Source organism: Mirounga leonina, unplaced genomic scaffold, assembly GCF_011800145.1.
Source record: "Mirounga leonina isolate KUSES-001 unplaced genomic scaffold, KU_Mleo_1.0 Mir_172, whole genome shotgun sequence".
In the NCBI taxonomy this organism is placed as follows: domain Eukaryota; kingdom Metazoa; phylum Chordata; class Mammalia; order Carnivora; family Phocidae; genus Mirounga; species Mirounga leonina.
Window position 1 is genome coordinate 10,247,629 of NW_023270442.1, and position 20,330 is coordinate 10,267,958.

The 20,330-nt window shown below is 37.3% G+C and overlaps 1 protein-coding gene across 8 annotated transcripts in view; it reads right to left on the reverse strand.

Moving 5' to 3' along the window:
• GRIK1 (glutamate ionotropic receptor kainate type subunit 1) overlaps positions 1–20,330 on the reverse strand; it is a 383,844-nt gene that overhangs the window by 18,213 nt on the left and 345,301 nt on the right. For 7 of the 8 annotated variants that reach the window (XM_035017577.1, XM_035017576.1, XM_035017583.1 and 4 more), the window contains 2 exons: positions 17,578–17,795; positions 4,659–4,884 (listed from right to left, as the gene is read on the reverse strand). In XM_035017577.1, the coding sequence (XP_034873468.1) occupies positions 4,659–4,884; positions 17,578–17,795 (444 nt within the window). The remainder of the gene's footprint in view (positions 1–4,658; positions 4,885–17,577; positions 17,796–20,330) is intronic. The other variant, XM_035017581.1, reaches the window with a different exon arrangement.

Sequence of the window (20,330 nt, forward strand, 5' to 3'; positions counted from 1 at the left end):
ATAATTGGAAAGTGGATAGCTGACATGCTGAGATTAACACTTGCCCAGACTGTCTGTTCCTTTTAAGTAAGGAAAAGCTGTGCTGGGAATTCTGTGACGTACCTCTGCTTCTGGTGAGGTTTTCATAAATCTTTTCCCACATTGGGGGATTTCGTTGTTTAGATTCTATTTTTTCTCAGTTGTCTAATATTGTGACAGCCTGGCTAGATGATCACCAGTGCCGTCTTGTCTTTTTCCTAGAGCAGCCTCTGGACATTTCCCAGTCTCCCTTACAATTAATTCAGTGTGGTGAAGTGACCAGTTTCTAGCCATTTGGGGCTAAAGTGATGTATATTTCCAGTCCTATCCCACGTTCTCCCAACATGATCCTCTACTTTCTCTCTTCATTTCCCCAAATATGCAGTAGGAAGGAAAGGACTTCAAGTCACTAGGGATAGTGGAAACACCAATTGGAAGGAATTTGGGTCCCAGGATGACTGCATGAACAGTCTCTCTTTCAATGCACAGTGGACCATGGCAAGGTCAAGAAACAAACATTTATGGTGTAAACCACTTGAACATGGCAGATGTTGGCTATAGTATTAGTCCATACTGACTAATATACTTAGTAACATACCATTAAGATTAGGTTTTGAAAACTTCAAAGGTTCTAAAAATTCTGCTAGGTTTGGAAAATTTGCAAGGACTTCATTGATATCTTTTATACTCAGTCTTCTCGTAATGTCACTGAACTTTTAATTATGTTAGGTTTAAACAGTACTGACATCTGTCTGTAGCCATAGCTTGCCCAGGACTGGCTTCCTATGCCAATTTATGCAAAGGGAGAGATTAAAAGATGGTGAGATGCATTCACTCAATTTCTCGTTGGATGCTAAGAATTTTTGTTGGTATTTCTTCTACTTAGTAGGAAGGCAGTACACCTTCACTCTTTCTGTTGCAAACTTTAAAGTTCTTCTTGGTAGAAATAAAAAATGCAAAAAATCAAATAGCAAATCGAAAATGAGTCATCTTAGAACCAGAAGAGATCTTAGAAATCATATAGTCCAGTCCATGTATTTTGGCCTTGAAAAAATTGAGGATGTGGAAGTATGAGTAAAAGTACTAGTTACTGGCAGAGGCAAGGACTTAATTCACTTCCTCTTACTTCTCACTTAGTGTTATTTCCCTGAAAGCTCCTTCTTCTACCCCACAGCCTGCCCCTCTTCCTGCCTTCAGCCTCCACATACACAAACCTTATGTTCCGTGGCATGTTTTATGTTGGAAAAGCAGAAGGTTAACAGTGTGGCATTTGTCATTTTTCCTTCTTTCCTCCCAAAACTTCCTAAAGTCATTGTCAGTACTCAAAATCAAGTTTAAAAGAAGCACAAAATGTTTTGGAGTTAAATTGTGGCTTTTCAATTAGAAAAATGGATTTTTGGTGAGAAAATGGCTCTTGTAAGCCAAATTAAAAGATATTGGCTGCTTGCTCAAACACCCCCAGAATAATGGTTAGTGTCAAAATTAGCACCATTAACATACCCATAGCATGTTGAGCAATTAAGTGAACCAGGAGACCTTTGCTTTAATGTACAAGAAAATGCTCTGAAGAGCGTTAAGAATGATTCTTAACGGTAGTGGTTGCCGCTGTAATCATAGCAATATACACAGTGGGCACTCAATAAATGTTGACTGAAGCTCTCCTTCTGCCTTCAGGCTGCGCAATACCTACAACATTTCAGACAGACGGGGATTGGATCTCCCTTTAAAGTTGTTCTCTAAGGAAGGTAATTTCCAGCCTCCTGGTAACCTGTTTAAGCTGTAACTGCTCTCATTCTCTTGAAGTTTTATTTTAAATCCCTCAAGAGGCACATTTCCAGAGCTTCTGTCCTGAGAGTCTCAAAGAAGCAAAGTCTTCAATTTTGTGTTGTGACTGAGCCCACTTTGCCAGTCTTTGACCATGTGAAAGAGTTTAGTGCTTTCAGGGAGTCAATGAGGGCAAGACCAGAATTGTGTGGAGAATTTTTTTGTATCTGAATATATTTTAGCTTCAGTCTTGTTGTTATTGCTTAAGTGGACTGAGTGACATCAGAAGTGATTTACTATTACAAGTCACTTGAAAAAATATATATGTACACACACAGATCTTCCTGAATAGCACCTGAGCTTTCTTAAAGAGTCAGTTCATCATAGAAGAAACATCTCACAAATTTATCCAACAGCTGTATTCCCAATGGATGTATTCTCTCTGAGGTCTGCCATCTGTTCCAATTATTCCTTCATTGTTTTTGGTTTAAAACCCTGACAGGTTTATAACCAGTCTGAAAAATTCCTGGAGTGTATTTCTTTTTATCTAGGGAGGGGGAAGAGCTCTTCAACTTTGGAGCTCGTGTGTCAGAGTATGGATGAGGATGGAAAAAAGTAGACTGCATCAGAACACTCAAATCTCTATGTCATATAATATACAATGCAGTGATACTCACTGAGACGCATTTACACGAGGGCAAAGTCATTTTCAAATTGTGCATTCAAATTAATGCATTAATTCAGGACTGTCACTGAAAGAAGCCCCTGGCTTCCTTTCCATTCTCCCTACCCCCAAACTTTAACTTTAGTGTTATATTCATTCATTAGAAGAAATGTCCATTAAAAGTCTCATAGTAAAGTACAAATATTCTCAGAAGGAATGATACACAATGTTATTTTCTCTCATTATTACCAGATAGGAAATTTGGTGAGCAAGGAGTAGTGTTGAAGGTGGTCAAGGTGGGCTGATGAGGTGGAAGATAAAATGAGGAAAGTGCAGTTTTCAACTCTATAATTTAATCTAAACATAGTTCTATTATGAAACTACAGTTGCTCCTCTGAGAAGATGTAGAATATAACACAATCAATCTTAAGGTCTTGATTTTGAAGATGCAAGGAAATGTACCCACTTCCGGTACTTTTGTCTGACTTATGGCCCATTTAACTAAAATCAGCAGCTGTGTGATATAAAAAAATAGCATCTGTCTAACTCTCCCCACCGCTATTACGGAAAATGAGGTGGCAAAGCTTGGTTAGGGAGATAGTAGATTGTTTTAGTGTCTAACAATCCCACTGAGCCTCCTGTAGAATGTGTTCACTTAATCAAAGGAGAGTTCACCATTTGGGAAAAAAAAAATATACTCTTTACTAGCAATATTGGTATTTTCATCAGGAAAAGTTATTGAAAATAAAGGGACAAGAAAGTAGTTATAGGTTCCCTAGCTCAATCATTCTTCAGGTTTATTTAGAATACAGTCTTGATAACAATAGTAACAATAATAATAAAGTTAATTTCTCCATAGCATATGTTTCTAACACCAGCTAGACAGCAGGGAGTCAAACTGGTTGCATATTCATAGTAAAGGGTAAAGAAAGTTGATCTTTATCTGGTTAATTAAATTAATATTGATCAAAAGTTGAATATGGGATATATATAGTCTTTTTTTTTTAGATGAATTTGTGGCTATGTGTCCGAACATTTAGGACAGTCCACCTAAAATCTGATTATTTTAATGAAAAATGAAACATCTAACAAACTTGTGTTCAAATTCCCACATATGCAATTGACTAGTCTGAAAGGCAGCTGCCCCCTTTGGATGACCATGTGGTCTCTAAGTTTCCATAGATGCTACCATTCCCTATTGCTTCCTCAAGCAAACAAGTTTATTCAGTTATGATATCTGCTTAGCCTCTATAAGCATTTGAGTTTGTGATCCTTGTCTAATGTTGAGGGTTGGACTGGACAATCCCTTTCATACAACAAAAATAATAATATAAACCAGAAAAACTTATCTATCTTGGATCCTTAATAATATGACTTGACTGTAACCAAGATTTCTGCTTATTAGACTACCCAGTGGTCTAAGGTGGCCCCGGATTTCTCTCCCTTGGAATGCTTATCACAAAATTACTAATCATTCACTTGAGAAAAGCAGATTACCACCATACCCAAACCATATATGGTACAGTTTTCTATAGAGAGAGAATCCATAATTGTCCCTTAAATATAGAATATAGTTCTACATGTTAGACATGCAAGAAAACCTTGCTATATGGGTCTGTATGCCTACAAGGCAATAATATTCCTAGGGAAAACAGTAGCACAAAATACAGAAATAGGAATATTTGGAGGTTTAAGATAGTTATCCTTGATTGTATCTAACATATTGCCAAAGAATTATAATTTAATCTTTACCTTTCTTCTTTTATAGGTATAGCTTTGGTTTTACTTCTGTTGACATAGAATTCTATATGCATAATTAATTTTGTTATATTCCAATATAATTTAAGATAGAAAAACTAGATAGGCATGTATAGGTACTGAAGACAATAATGTCAAGAGGATTAATCAAGAAGATATTCTTTTAAAGATATTTTTTGAGAGTAAAATAATAAAATTGATATACTCAACTAGATATCTAATGGTAGAGCTTGAAAGAGACAGTGGGTTGAAAGTTCATTAAGTTAAATATCTGGGAATTGTCAATTCAAAACATGCTTCTGACCTACATGGGCATTTCCCTTATTGATTAGTCCACTAAAGGTATTGTAGAACTTCTCAGAGTGTGGAGTAGATATCTCTGAGTTTACTCCGTCCTATCCTTCATAATTGACATTGCCCATGTCAGTCTTGGCTCATGCCTTGCCTCTCTTACCGATAGGTGTTCCCACTCCATAACCTTTGGAGTCAATGAGGCCCCCAATCTGAGTGAGGTTGCAGTTTCTCTGTGTCACATACTCAATGCTGGTGGACTCCATCAGCAGGGCGTAGTCAGTGGTGAGTACTCGTTGGATCCCGTCATCACTGTTTTTAACCAGGGCAGTCTGCTGTCTGCTGCTCATAAAAGCCCACATCTTCTCATAGGTGGATATCTTTGATTTCTGCAGGGAAAGAAAGAACACCCACCAGCAGAAGAGTGCTGAGAAAATGCATCCTAAAGCTATTCAAAATCCCGGTGGTCCAAATAGTATAGAGATTCTTTCTTTTCACATAGGAAACCAGTATGGTTGATCCTTGAACTTCAGTTTGTAGTTGAGAAGAGCCCAATTTATTACAGGGAAACATTAGAAGCATTGAGGCAGCTATGGAGGAAAAGGAGATCTTACAGATTAGCAATATAAGACATTGGCTCAAAGTCCTTTTGTTGTTAGGGAAGAAAGAACACTGGTATTGATGACAGCATTTGCCTAATGAATTGAGGCCACTAAGAACAAATCCTCAAGGCATACTGGGTCAAGGAATGACTAGCTCACTCCAGGACTCTACTCATTGACTCCATTTCCCTTCATCCCCTAACTTCAGCAGGTACTGTTTTCCTATTTTCTGGTATGTACGTCTCTATACCTGATACAGCATGCCTTTGCTGGGGACAGCCCTGAGATAAATCACATGCTATTGCTGCTTTGTTTATGAAAGAACTGCCATTCACTCTTATCTTTTCTGGAAAACTTAGAATACAAATATTCTTTACAAGTTAAAATTCAGATCAGAAAATTCTTCGTATTGTAGATGCTTTTTTATGTCCATATTCAATTTTAATTGCAACTCTTTTTTAGAAAATGAGGACTGAATATTTCATTTCAAAGTGTTGTATGATGTCTTTCCCCTTATTCTTCAGCTTTTTGATAGATTCAATAATAAACCATAAATATGATGCATATGATACATGCATCTATACATTCCATTATCTCATTATCTTACTTTCTTTGTTAAAATATACTGCCTTAGTTTTCATATTGCTTGGATATGGACTTTCTATTCTTTTGAATAATGATCTATGACTAGACATTTACATTTTACTCCGTAATTTCCGTATTTTTCCAATTTTTTTCTGAATTTGTCTTCATTTGCATCAACACTCCCCTCCATTTATCTTGAAAATGAAAAACATTATGGGAATTACTGATAATTCTGAGCTAATTCCAGGCCCCACACATGAGACAGCTTCTCTGGCAGGCATAGGGCGTATCATCTCAGGAGTGCAGAGAAGCTTCAAACATGATTTGGGGCCATAAGCAATAAATGGAATACCTGTGGAATCCACTCTGGCGTGGTTATTCATGCTCAAGTGTTCCTGGGGGCTCAGTTAATTCCTAACTCTATTTAGGACCTGGGTTAATGCTGTAGGCTTTATGAGTTAAGGGAGGACAGATGGCTTTATTTTGGATTGTTAGGCATTTGAAGATCCCCCTGAGAAAGGTCTTGTGAGACAGACAACAATTCAATAAACAGTACCTTAGAGATACTGGTATTTTATGGAAGCCATTCTATCATGATTAGGCCCCTGTGAATTATTCCTCAACCCCAGAGATATCTGCAAATTGGAGCTCATGTCTCCATGACAAAGGCATGGTTTTTGGTATCAGGGTCAATGCCTCATTTGTTGTGTGATTTCAACCCCTATGAGATGGATAATGCTAAATTTGTAATAAAGAGCTACTCAAAGGAATAGGGGGAGGTCAGTCTGTCTTTTGGTAGTAAATGCACAGCTGGGAAAATTTTTTCCTCCTTCAGGAAACTATGTTAAGGGAAAATAATTTTGTTAGACATATGAAATTTTAAAGTTGTCAGAGACTTTAGAAATTGACTCAAATTGCTGTTTTCACAGAGGAGGAAATTTTGGTATAGAAGGTTTGGAGACTTCAGGAAAGTCACAGAACTAGTCAGCATCAAAGCTATACTGGACCCCAGGACTCCCAATATCCAATTCAGTGCTCTTTCCACTGGACCATGATGATCTTAGGGAAGTGGACGTCCTTATTGCCAACTTTCCCCTGAGAATGATTTTATTTTTTGATTTTTTAAAGATTTTATTTATTTATCTGACAGAGAGAGACACAGAGAAAGAGGGAACACAAGCAGGGGGAGTGGGAGAAAGAGAAGTAGGCTTGCTGCTGAGCAGGGAGCCTGACGTGGGGCTCAATCCCAGGACCCTGGGAGCATGACCTGAGCTGAAGGCAGACGCTTAACGACTGAACCACCCAGGTGCCCCTGAGAATGATTTTAATCTTATTTGCTCTACCTTTGACAATAGCCTAAATTCATCCACTTGTATTATTCCCTGAAGAAGTTTGCTATTTTGTATCATGTTAACACAAACTCAGGGTCAGCCTCCACATTAAAAAAAAAAAATCCCATGAAATATCCATTTTTAATCATATTTAACTTTTATTATTAAAAATGAATGTTGTAAATAGTTAAAAAAAACTGGATTTTTATTTTAAGGAAGTTGAGGACAAAACAAAGTAAATGATGGGTTCCTTCATGGTAAATGGACAAGGACTTGAAGGACAGGGAGGGAGATGAAAAGATTCAACGCAAAACCTACAAGCCTGTCATTGAGCCCCATTAGGTATGTTCTCAAATTATCTGCTGTGGGGGATTGTCTAATTTCTCAATACATGGCAGACCTATCTGTGGTCTTACTATATGTGACTAGCATACAGCTTGTATAACATGTGGCTCACCAAGAGCACTCAACAGCCTTCAAAGTAATCTACACTCAAGGAGAAGTATCCACTGATCATGTACTTGGTGCTACCATGATATCCATGAACTACAAAAATTCTCAATTACTACTCTCAATTTCTTTTCTTGTCTCATCACAGCTTGGTAAAACAATGTTTGCTGAGTTAGCATGTTCTTCATACCACAGTTTGAGTAGCTGGAGGTCATGGATTTAATTCAACCATATCTACTTCTTTCTTCTCAGAGTAGAAGGTTGTCCTTGACCTGAACTCCCTGTGGTGCTGGAGGGGAAGTCTAGCTGGCATGGACTCCTTTGAAGCATTGAGGGCAGAACTGTTTCTCAGTAAGAAAACTACCACTTGGTAGAGGACTTGGTCAAGTGGAAGGTACAGGAAACATTCTAAATTTCTTTGACCCCCTCCTGCTATTCTTGTTGGGGCTTAATGATGGCAAACAAAATGGAACAGAGAATAGAACCCTTCTGCTTCCAGTTAAAGTTCTCTTTCATCATTTAGAAATTTTGCTCTTGTGGGGTTCCATTGTTTTCCACATTTGGAATTATAGACTATTTGAGAAACTGAGGAGCTTAGATATACAGAAAGACTCCCAAAATGTGGCTACAGAATAACCTTTTTAACTGTTAGAAATACCTGTAGGTGGCTCAAGCATCTTAAGACACAATTTTCCACCTTTGAAACCTACAGGAAGAACGTCATGGTTGGAAGAGTTTCCCTTAAGGATTCTTCAACCCCTACGTTCTACTTTTTGGACCAACTCCTTCATTTTTCTTATGCAGGTCCTGACTTTGGAGACACACAGAAGGTTACATTTTGTTAGTGAAAGAGCCAGCACAGAATGAGGGTCTCTTTCTTCTTTACTCCTGAGTTCTGTCCATTGTGATGCTCTGTTATGTAATGTTTATTTTTTGTTAGGTCAAAAAGTACTATTTTGGTAGTAGTTAGATTGATTCCTTTTTAATAGATTTTCCATTTTTAAGACACAAATCTAAATAATTCTTACATGGAACTGTTTGAATGGCAGATATTTTTGCGCTTCTAAATCATCTGTAGTCTCAGCCTGCTAAATCATTTTAAATAATATATTTAAAAAATAGAAACAGTGAATGCCTCTTGTTTCAATGAATATGTCAAAGGTTAATTAGAATATTTGTAAAGTACTCTGAGCTTCTTAGCAAAAGTACCTAAAACTGAAAAGTCTTCATTTATTAAATCTGAAATCGTCTATCTTTTTTTTTTTCAAATATTGCAAGAGCATCAGGTTTAGATAATTTCATTTTGCCTAGTTAAACCTGATTATGTGGCTATTCTGTTGCTGACGAAACACTATTGGCAAAGATTAAGCATATTTTCATCTAAAATCTGTTATAAGGGAGTGTTACTATATCTCCATTTGATGACCATCATTTATTTCTCCTTTTCCCCCTATGGTGCATGCAAGTTAAATACTCACTGGGAAATGATTTACAATGTGTCTGTGTTCAGTTAAAAAGTACTTATTGAAAATAGTAATAATCACCAGAACATGCAGTGTCTACTGTTTGCCAAGCACTGTTCTAAGCGCTTTGTGTGTATTAATTCATTTAATCTTTACAGTGATCATATGAGAAAGATGCGATTTTTATGCCTCTTTTATATTTGAGGAATCGGGACACCACATGAGGAAATGATGAAGCCAGGATTTGATTCCAGCAATCTGGCTCCAGGCTCTGTGTTCTTAACCAACAGGGAATTAGCTATTTGTTTCAATACACCGAACAACAAACTCACGGTTTGGTTAATGTTTTAACAGCTAAATCTTCTAAAGAAATAATTGTAGTAAGTAGCAGTGCTATTTTTCTACGATAATCAGAACTGTTACCCCTCTTGCAGTCGGCATCTAATGTACGGAGCTATATACATAATTTAGGCAGCTTACATTTGTATAGGCAAAAAATTAGATTGTATTTTCAGAAGTGTGATACTTGAAACTTAGAAGGAAGTGTGGATATTGTTTCTATTTTTTCCTTTAACAGTTTTTTATGTTTCATATAATTCTGTTGTTTGCAGTTGCAGGGTTTCTGCTATAACATGTAAAACAGGTGTAAATTCTATAGTGTAAGATGGTCTTAAGACCGATAGAACCTCCACTTTATAGACATATCCCTCTAATATATCATTTTTACTGAAATAAGCATTATTTATCACATTATTTCTTCAACCAGGTTATAGAGCTTCTACACTGGAGATATATAATCTTAATACTTAGTAGAGTGAGTAACTGTGCAATTCTGCTTAAGACAAATATGTCTGAAGACTTACATATAGATCCATGTTTATATATGATTATTTATACATATATCCATAACCCCACATGCAGACATACACACTGGGGATAAATTATTCATATTTAATCTTTGTAATCTTATCAAAAATGCTATTATGAATATGGTGAATATATGCATGTTGAACAAATAAAATGCCAAAAACAGTTACATTTTAAAATCTTCAAGTTACTTTTTCTTTAGAGAAATCCTGATTTAAGATAAATCTTAAAAATCAGCTAAAGACCTGGAAATCATCTATGTAGAAATGCAAGTTTTGAAGCAGATGCATCAGAGGTAAATAGTTTGTCTTTAAAATAACCATTTTCTTTAACTCATAACTAAGTATATTATTTCATTAAATAATATTTTTTCATGGAATTTTAAAAATATGATTTAATTTACAAAAATCCCTTAGAAAGGAGATCTCAGAAGAAAGCATTTATACTTATAGCGAGGGTCTCTGTCTTTCAAATGTATGTAATGAGCATTGCAGTTGATCATGCTCTTATCTTGAATTGATAGAAACTTATGACATTTGCAGAATCTCCAAGGTTTTAAAAATTCACATGCTCCCTTTAAAAAATTCCCTCAGTGGGATTTAAACACCTTTTCTAAAACATTTTTCATGTTTTTCTCCTGTCTAGAGTTAAAGATTGGTCCATTACGGGCAATATACCAGGATTTGAAAAAGGTTAACTTTAATTGACTTCATGGATTTCTTCCCAAACAAATACATTTTTAACATATGGGGACTTAGCCTTTTGGCTAACCTTACTGATGGTAAAATTAGCTGAATCTTTCAAACACAAGCTAATATCTTCTTATGCAGAGAAGTTTGAGAAATGTCTTTCATTTTGTGCTTCCTTATATGACGATTTCTGTCTGGAACCTGTCTTCCCATAATGGCTCATTGCTTCAGTTCCACTGGTGTGGTGCTTAGTAACTTCCTTGAAATGTTTTTGGGGGTTGATGACAGCTCCTAACCACTCCCTGGAAGGCGATTATGAAGGTTAGAAAGTCCCTTATTCCCGCAGCCAGTCCAAAGTCCCTAGACCATGAAAGCCAGAAATGACAAGTCTGTTACGATTTTTTTAAACCTACTTTATCCAAGTCATTTTAGACTGAATCATGATATAATCTGTGTAATCCTCTGGCTTGGGTCTGAGAGGATAGTGATTTGTTACAAGGCAAGCTTCTACTGAGAAACATTTCTTACATGAGTATTTTCTACCCTTCTGGCTCACGAGGACTTCTGATGTTCACACCACTTCCTTCCTGCACAAGACATGCTCCTAAATCACGTGCGGCCATGTGTTTAACAGGTCTGTGTGCATCTTGTCTCTTCATTGCTCTTCAGGTCTTTAAACTTTGCACACAATTTTATACCTGTTCCCTCCTATCTCTTACAATGCCAATCTCAAGTGCTATGACGAGAGCTATGACTGGAGAGCCTGGAAAACATATAAACTGAAATGAATCCTTCTGAACTACCTTGCTCTGCTTCTCAGCTGAAGTCTAAGGACAGCCTTACCATCTGGTTGGCTATCTACCATCTGGAAATGGTTCCTCTGCAAACACCATGTATGTACCTAGGAAAGCTTTCAAAAACAAAGGTTTTGGTCTGGCCTAGCCTCTGATGGTCTTTGAGATCTTGGGCACTGGCACTCCCTCTGGACTTCTGTGTCCATCAGCAGAAGACACACCTTCCACAGATCACTGAGAGTAGAAAGTTGAGCAAAGACCAATATAGAGTTGTTGGTTTTTGTTTGTTTGTTTGTTTTTTAATTCACAGAGACTGAAAAAGTAGGACTAATAACTAGGGGTAAGTGGGTACAATGGTGACGTTGGTGGTGAAAATTCTAGTATCTGACTTCCTGATTGTTTACAATTTGCCAAGTAGTACTGTAAACACAAGACCTATTTAGTCATTTATTCTTTAAAATAGTCTTATGAGTTAGTTATTATCTTCAATAAACAGAAAAGGAAATCAAGGTGTGGAGCTTAAAGAACTTGCCAAGGTCTAGGTAGCTAATAAGCAGTGAAGTCAGAATTTGAAGCTATGCTGTCTGGCTCCTGCAATCTGAAGCACTTCACCGTAAGTTTTCAGTTGTATCCCAGCAACTGGGGTTAGGTATATCTCCTGAGAAGAATGGCTGGTATCCTCAATCTCTGAACAATGGACTAGCACCATTATCCTGTTTGGAGGTTGGTTTGCAAGGGGCATTGGGAAATCTTTCTTTTCAGGCCTCAAAATGTTCTTAGACTTTTTATGACAATGCTTTCTTCAATTGGAAAAAAAATGTGACTTGCTAAATTGTCATCATGAGACCAGAGTTTGGACTATTCCATTTATTCTGAAAGGTAATTAATAGAATTACATCAGGAGAAAAAAGAGAACTTTCACACTTTCCCTACCTCCTATGAGAGATGGAGAAAACTAGTGTTTTATTATACAGAAAAAATATATATATATTTATATTATATAGAAAACTAGTGCTCCATTATGAAAGGGGAAGCTGTAGCTTGTTGCCCTTGCTGTCAACTTACTTGAGTATAAAAGAGGAAATGGGTCATGTCAACTTTGGGGAAGCTACACCCAAGTTGTGTCCACAGCTTGGCCATGAACTAACTGATCTTTGTACTTCCTAAGATGCTGGTGGTGGTCTCAGGGGTTTGGGAGGGCAGGGAAAACCTTTACTGTTCAGGCTTTTGAAACAGTAGAAAGAACTAAGCAATTCCTCAGCAGAGAGCTGAGAAACCAATATAGTTAATATCATAGTATTAATTAGTACTATCCCTAGTGGAAAATAAAAGGGAGTTTGTTGAAAAATTCTCTAAGTGAAGTCTCTTGAAGTTCTGAAATATTAAAACGCTGACTTAAAAAAAAAAAAGTCCATTTATTAATTGACAGCCTGACAAGGAGAAATAAAAGATCCCCTGATATTTGGAGAATTTCCTCAAACATTTTCAACAGTCCCTGGACAGTTGATAAAATATTTTGCCTCTCTTTAACCTTGTCTTGGTAATTGGCCTAGTGGTAACTGACACCCTTTGACCAAATGGGTATTATGTCATCCACAGTGCTTAAGACTTTAAGACTCAAAATGCTTATGACCTTGAGAAAATTTGATGTTTAAAAAGCATCATTAACTGAGTGAACTTGGCCACAACACTTAGAGTTGTTCCTTTCTTTATACACAATGTCAAATTCTAGCTGTCCATCTAAAGCCTAGTGAATGCATATGAAATTGAATTTATGATTTAATCCTAGTTCTCTTGTGCAAATTTACAGCCCCTGCTGACCAATATAGTTGTTCTATGTACAAATGACTCAGTGGAGGAAAACTGCTTCAGGCTCTCCTGTCTCAGACACATAGTACTTTGACCAGCACTTGCTTAATAAATGTCAGTTTATTTCCTCAGCCTTACCTGAATTCACATGGTAGATAGTGCAATTTCACCCAAGCTACTTTAAAAAATTAAATTTTGCTTTTTTTTCATGTTGAAAACAAAATAAACCAAATCTGAAATCTGGGGTTGTGCTGTCTGCAAAAATAGGAAAGTCTAAGGGAAAAAACCCAATGGATTTTGATTAAAATTTTAGTGAGCAACTTCTGGCTATACTTTTCAAAGAGAAACTTCTCTAAATGCTTGTGGCCCAGAGGCCACATAAAGGGATTAGTGTATTTTGCGTCTTCACAGATTTTGGTAATTTCTATAGTCCTTTCTTTTTGCTACTTCCTATTTCATAGCTGTAAAAACAATTTAGAATCAACCTGAAAGCAAAGAGACAGATTTCTACCATTTGAATGCTGCCAAAGGGATATATATATATTTTTTTTTTCCCCCTCCCCCCTGGGAACAAAAGTGTAACTTTAAGTTACACTGTGTGAGATAAGGAAATGCTTCTTATTAGAAGTTTCCTTGTGATTGAGTGGAGATGAGACCCATCTGAGCAAATGGCTGATGACCCAATAATGGGTCAGAACGTGTTAGGTTAGACTGGGTGAAGGGGGTTTTCCTTATTCATTCAACAGCCCAAGAGAGGATATTGTCTTTGATTAAGAGAGAAAGGGAGGGAGGCCTGATGGCACAGCAGAGGTGAAATAATGAAGACCAGGCTCACGACTGAGTTTTTTGACCATTAACTACTGTCACTCAGTGACTCAAGGTAGAACTACCCTGAGAGCTGAAAGCCTGGAATGTTTCTTTCCCTTGTGGAATAATCCAGCTTAAAAACCCTGAGTGTGTATCCCTCTGAAGTTTTCTGACAGCTTGCCTCCCTCAAGGGGAAAACAAAATCGGATTTAGTTCTTGTTCTCTTTTTGCAAATAAATTCCTTCATGATAAACAGGGTTGCCTGGCTGCAAGGTAACTTGTAAATTGAGAAAAATGGCAACAGTGTCTCTTCCTGTGTGGGTCTCTATTATCCCTCCTGCGGTGGTCTGAATGTGTCCCCCTCACATTCATATGATAATCTTTAACCCCCAAAGATGCCGATATTAGGAAGTGAGGCCTTTGGGAGATGTTTAAGTCATAAGGATGGAGCCATTACAAATGGGATTAGTGCCTTAAGGCTCCAGAGAGATCTCTTGCCCCTTCCACCATGTGAGGATACAACGAAAAGTCTGTGACCTGAAATAGGGCCCTCACTCAACCATGCTGAGACTCTGATCTCAGGCTTCCAGCCCCCCGAAGTGTGAGAAACACATTTCTCTTTTTTTTTTTTTATGAGCTACCGGGTCTGTGGTATCTCATGATCATAGCCTGAATGGACAAAGACACCTGTTTACCTCCTTCTGTTTGTCCCTCCCTCCTCTGATGAATTCCATCTTTCTATAGAATTCATCTTTTTGAAAACATGTTTTCTGAGTGCCTACTGTGTGCCAGGCATTGTTTTAGCTCCTGGGGATGTAATGGCAAACAAAACAGAGCATTTCTCTATCCTCAAGAAGCTTACCTTGTAGCACTCTCTGAAGTTTGGCTGAACCTTGGCTCTTCCACTGACAACTTTGTAAATTTGGGGCAGGTTACTTAACTAAGCTGTGCCTCATTTTCTTCCGTATAAGGGGGTAATATTAGTACTTGTCTCAACCGGTCTTAATTAGGATCGAATGAGATAATATACGTAGAGCATTTACAGAGTGTGTGGCTATGAGCTAGGGTCCTGGGCAAGCTGCTATTGTGGTGCTTTTGTCACGTTCTTTCTCCCTGAGATGCTTCTTGACTCATCATTTGCCTGGTGACCTGAGGGACCACTTTAATTCGTGCCTCATTTTCGGGGCCAAGGAGCAAGCAGGAGCCCTCTCTGAAAAGGCCCAGGGAGCAGAAGTTGTGAGAGTAGCACATGACTGTTGTAGGGAAATGCGCTATCCAACATACTGCAATGGATCCTGCAGGAAAAATGGGGACCGTACCCTTGATATACAAGAAGCATGTGAGCAGAAACAGATCAAAAGGAGGCTAAGGGATGCTTTGTGAATATGCAGACTGTTTGTACAGTGGCAAAGTCAGGTCCATCACTTTTGCAAAGGGCAGCCTCCCCCTCTTCTATATTTGTAGTGGATCCTTCTCTGCCTCTACTTACCTACTTCCCAATACTTTAAAACTTTTTGATACTGGTAAAAGAGGTAAGTCATTTCAGATATTTTTTCAGACATACCCAATTCTACTTTGGCAGTGTCCCTCGGTCCTCTATGCCTTGTAGGTAACTTTTCTGGTTTCTTTCTTTCTTTCTTTTTTTTTTAAAGATTTTTTATTTATTTATTTGAGACAGAGAGAATGAGAGACAGAGAGCATGAGAGGGAGGAGGGTCAGAGGGAGAAGCAGACTCCCTGCCGAGCAGGGAGCCCGATGCGGGACTCGATCCAGGGACTCCAGGATCATGACCTGAGCCGAAGGCAGTCGCTTAACCAACTGAGCCACCCAGGCGCCCAACTTTTCTGGTTTCTGACAAGTATCGTGATGAATCACTAGCTTGAGGTAACTTCTGTCTCTTCACACTATTGATTTCACAAAAATCCAGGCTTTCATAAACTTGGATAACCATATATTTAATGTCATTTGTCCTTAAAACAACACTTGTCTAGGGTACAATCACCACACTTTATACATTCACTAAATCAATGATATATTTCTTAAAATGACGTGCTCGCTTCGGCAGCACATATATTTCTTAAAATGAAAAGAATTTTAAAAATCATCTTTTTCTAACATAGGGGAAAAGCAAATCCTAACTTTTCATGTTACTCTATTTTTGATAACCCCCTGGATTTTAAAACAGAGTAATTTTATTTTTTTAAATTTTTAAATTGTTTAATTTATTTTTTAAAGATTATTTATTTATTTATTTGACAGCGAGAGACACGGCGAGAGAGGGAACACAAGCAGGGGGAGTGGGAGAGGGAGAAGCAGGCTTCCCGCGGAGCAGGGAGCCCGACGCGGGGCTCGATCCCAGGACCCCGGGATCATGACCTGAGCCGAAGGCAGACACTTAATGACTGAGTCACCCAGGTGCCCCTAAAACAGAGTAATTTTAAACTTAAAACAAAGTAATTTGTATTTATTAATGTTATTGTTAATTGATAAAATTTACTGCAAAGGTAGTACCTATTTTGGTGAATCAATACTGTTATACAAAGAAGCGTCCCTTTTTTCCCACCCATAGTTTTTTTGGTTCTAAATTAATATTCTTCACCCGTTTTTGTCAACTCAATCTTGGGGTGACAACTTCATTTTTGGTAAGCTAGGTATGCAGCCTTGACACAGGTGTGTTTTTAGAGTTTATTTTGGTTGCATGACTGTTTTCCTCTTTTTTTTCTTCTTCACATGAGCAGCTAAAAGAAGGTTCTAACTAGTCCCTGTCTAGCATCAAGTTTGTGACTTTGAAAGATAATTTCGTTTCTAAAGGTTTTGTTTTCTTCATTAGTAAAGTGAAGGGCTGACCTTCATGATCTCTAAGGTGTTTTTGCTATCTCTACAACTCCCTGGATCTATTGAAATCCATTCCTACCCCAGGGGAGCTATTGTATCTGGGATTTCCTAATAAAAGTACTAAGACTTATTCCATAAGCAAGGCAGAAATCAGTTGCACTACTCTAAGTAAGTAATGAAAAAGACTTGAACAATGAAATGCACTTGACAATAAAACTATATTGACTCTAACTTAATTCTCCTTCGGTGGTTTGGAAGGCACTCCTGGCTATTGGAAACTTCAGGCCGTCCTGGGGGCACTGTCCTCATTGGTACAGATATAATATTTGACTGGTGTCCCCCCCCCCCGGGGGAATTTTTTTGGTTCTAAATCTCCAAATAAATTCTAGTATCAACACATTTATTTGTTATCTGCTCTATCTCATTAAATACAGAACACAAAGAACAAAAAAATGATACTCAAGTATTCTGTATTCTGATTATTGGAATTTCCGATTAAGGAATTTTTATTTTATGGGCTCCATGAATGAGTTATTCGTTAATGGCTGATTAGGCTATGTTCAGAAAACAGCATTTTTTTTTTCTATTATAAAGGAAGAAGATACTGATCTGTAGATCTGAGTGTACTAAATTGGGGATAGAGGAGGCAAAGAAATTGCTTTATGCTGACTGCTGAGGGCACATGGGTTCCTTGTTATGGGAGTGTGTAATTATAAGTTTTATTTAAAAAAAACAAAAACAAAAACTGCCCACATCTTTTTTTTTTTTTGGGGGGGGGAGACTCTTTTATTCCACATTCCTCTCCCCTCAGTATGAGATAACCTTTGAGAATACATTGTCCGTTTCTTACCTTGAAGAAGGTCATTGTTGATCCATCTCTGACTGCCCCGTATTCTATCTTGGTTTGCTTTGCCAGATCATCTGCTGAATCTATGGGGGATTCCATTCTCTCTACTGTCAGGAAGGCGGCCAGATTGGCAGTGTAGGATGAAATGATGATTAAGGTGAAAAACCACCATATCCCTCCAACTATCCTGGTCGATAGAGCTTTGGGCATCAGCTCTGATCCTGTCATGGTATCACCAGAGTAAGAGAGTTAAACAGAGTTAAGAGAAGAGGGAAGACTCATGATTTGACACTAGTCTAGGGAGATAATGCATTTTTACAACATAAAAATTATAAAGCCATTAAGGGCTTACTTTCTTGTGTGTAGGTGAGATAGAAGTGTTTTTTAGAAAATAGAGGAAAATCTGAATGATCTTTTATCACTAATTGCAGGTATTGCTTAAAATGTAATTTATCAACATTTGATGGTATTAAATGTTTTTAACCCTGAGTTATTCCATGTCTAAAATTTATAGAGTTAGTTTAATTGCTTGGATTTGGATTTGTTTGCTTGTTTTTGTTAAAAAGTCAACCCCAAGACTTTGGGGGCTTTTATTTAACTGTCTGATATGCATCTTATTGTGTGAAATAAAATGTTATCAGTCTTTGTACAACTATGAAAGCTTTGAAACACTAACTTATTTTTGTTTAAGATTAAAGAATGTGAGAAACTTTTAAAAGATTAACGTACTTTAATAAAACTTTAGGATTTTACAATCAAATGAAATAGGATAGAGCTACACTTGACAGTTGATGAATCAATTTCCATTGTTTTATGTTACTTTTAAAGTCAAAATTATTTTTTTCTAATGTATATTCTTGTGTGACTGGGAAGAATATATTCACTGAAAAGCATGCTTTTGTCCTTTAAAGTGCTCGCCTTTATTTTTTTATTAAAAAAAATTTTTTTTTAAAGATCTTATTTATTTGAGAGAGAGAATAAGAGCATGAGAGCGGGGTGAGGGGCAGAGGGAGAAGCAGACTCCCGCTGAGGACTCCTGCTGAGCAGGGAGCTCCATGTGGAGCTTGATCCTGGGACTCTGGGATCATGAACTGTGCTAAAGGCAGATGCTTAACCAACTGAGCAACCCAGGTACCCCAAAGTGCTTGTTTTTAATTATACTTCAAAGACTGGCCATTTCTCAGGTGGAAAGGGGCCCTTCCTGGTAAACATACATTTTTAGATGTCATCCGATGTTTATTATTTGTAAAAGATAACATGGGAGGCACGTAACATGTTAACCAAGAGATCCGTTCTCTCTAAAAGAAAAGGTATATGGACCAAGTTTACTGACACAAAGGGTAAGCATTTGTGAAAACTCTCCAGCTCAAAACTGTTGGTCAACCTGAACTATAGATGTCTATGAACCCAGTAGTGGAATTAAAAAGGAGCAGAAGCAGGGATGCAGGGCTCACTCTAATCGTACCGATTCATGGGTGGATTTTGGCTACTCTGCCTGCCTGAAATTCACCATGGGTTCTGTACTTAGCATTTCCTCCATGAACTTAGAGGCATGGTGAGTTTATATGATCAGTTAAAAAGTGGAAAATGTAAAAATCTAAAAGGTGAAGTACAGCAGGTGAAATACCTGTTTTCAAGGATTCTTTCACTATTCTGATTGGGTGTTTTGAAGTTCTGTAGTTAATGGCTCAAGACGGAGTGGGGAATTGGAGGTTACCAATCTACAGATAAATGAGTTCATACTCAAATTTAATCTATAAATAGACACACATATTGCTCATGAAATCAAAGCCAGCTCAAGGCTCATGATAAGCAGATCAAGGTTGGCAGGGTTTCTGGGCTTTGAATTAACAGATACATTTTCCTAATGCTCTTAGGTATCTGGGAGCTTTATTCTCTTTTAATGAGGTAAACAGTTTCATTGCAATTTGTATTTTCTTCTTTTGTTTGTTTGAATTTGGGTGTGTAATATTACACAGATTTATAATAGTTTCCATTAAATTGCCTCCAAGAATTTAGTGGGATAGTTTGTTGCTGTTGTTTTAATCTTGTGGTTAAATGGGATTTGTGTGCCTGTGGGTGTCTCTGTGTGCTTAATGACCGAGGTTGTTTCATATCTTTGTACTTAATTGATCTAGCAGCCTTTTGGCAGTGTGATATTATTTAGATCTTTAGTCAGTTATCATTAAAATACCATTTATTTCATAAAATAGCCATGGGAAATAAATAATACAGTTAACAGATATATTTTCTTAGCTTATAGGTATGGATTTTTCTGCTGTAAATTTATCCTTCTGTTATTTGGTCGCATTCATGAAAAGAGAAGGTCGTAATTTGTTATTTGTATAACTATGTATTATGTAACAGCAAAACTGGACCACTGACCGGTAATCAGAAATAATATAAATTCATACCTATCATACTTTAATATACATATACTTTTGAATGATGTAGTCTTGGAAACTGAAAAAAAATAACTAGTAGAAATCTACTCAGATTACATTTTAAACCCTTGGTCTATGGTACGAATTAGATTTCTTGACATTTCACCATGTTTTTTATTTTCACACGGTTCTGTGACTTTCATGACTTTCAGCGTTAATTGAAATACTTAGAAACGGCTTTCCGCAAATAGAGATGATTTGTCTAAGTTCGGAACTGGAGAGGATGAAGTTATGTAGGCAATAAAAGTCAAGTGAAGCATCGTTAGAAAATATTTGGGATGAGAGACAATACTTGCTGAAGTCTCTTTAGAG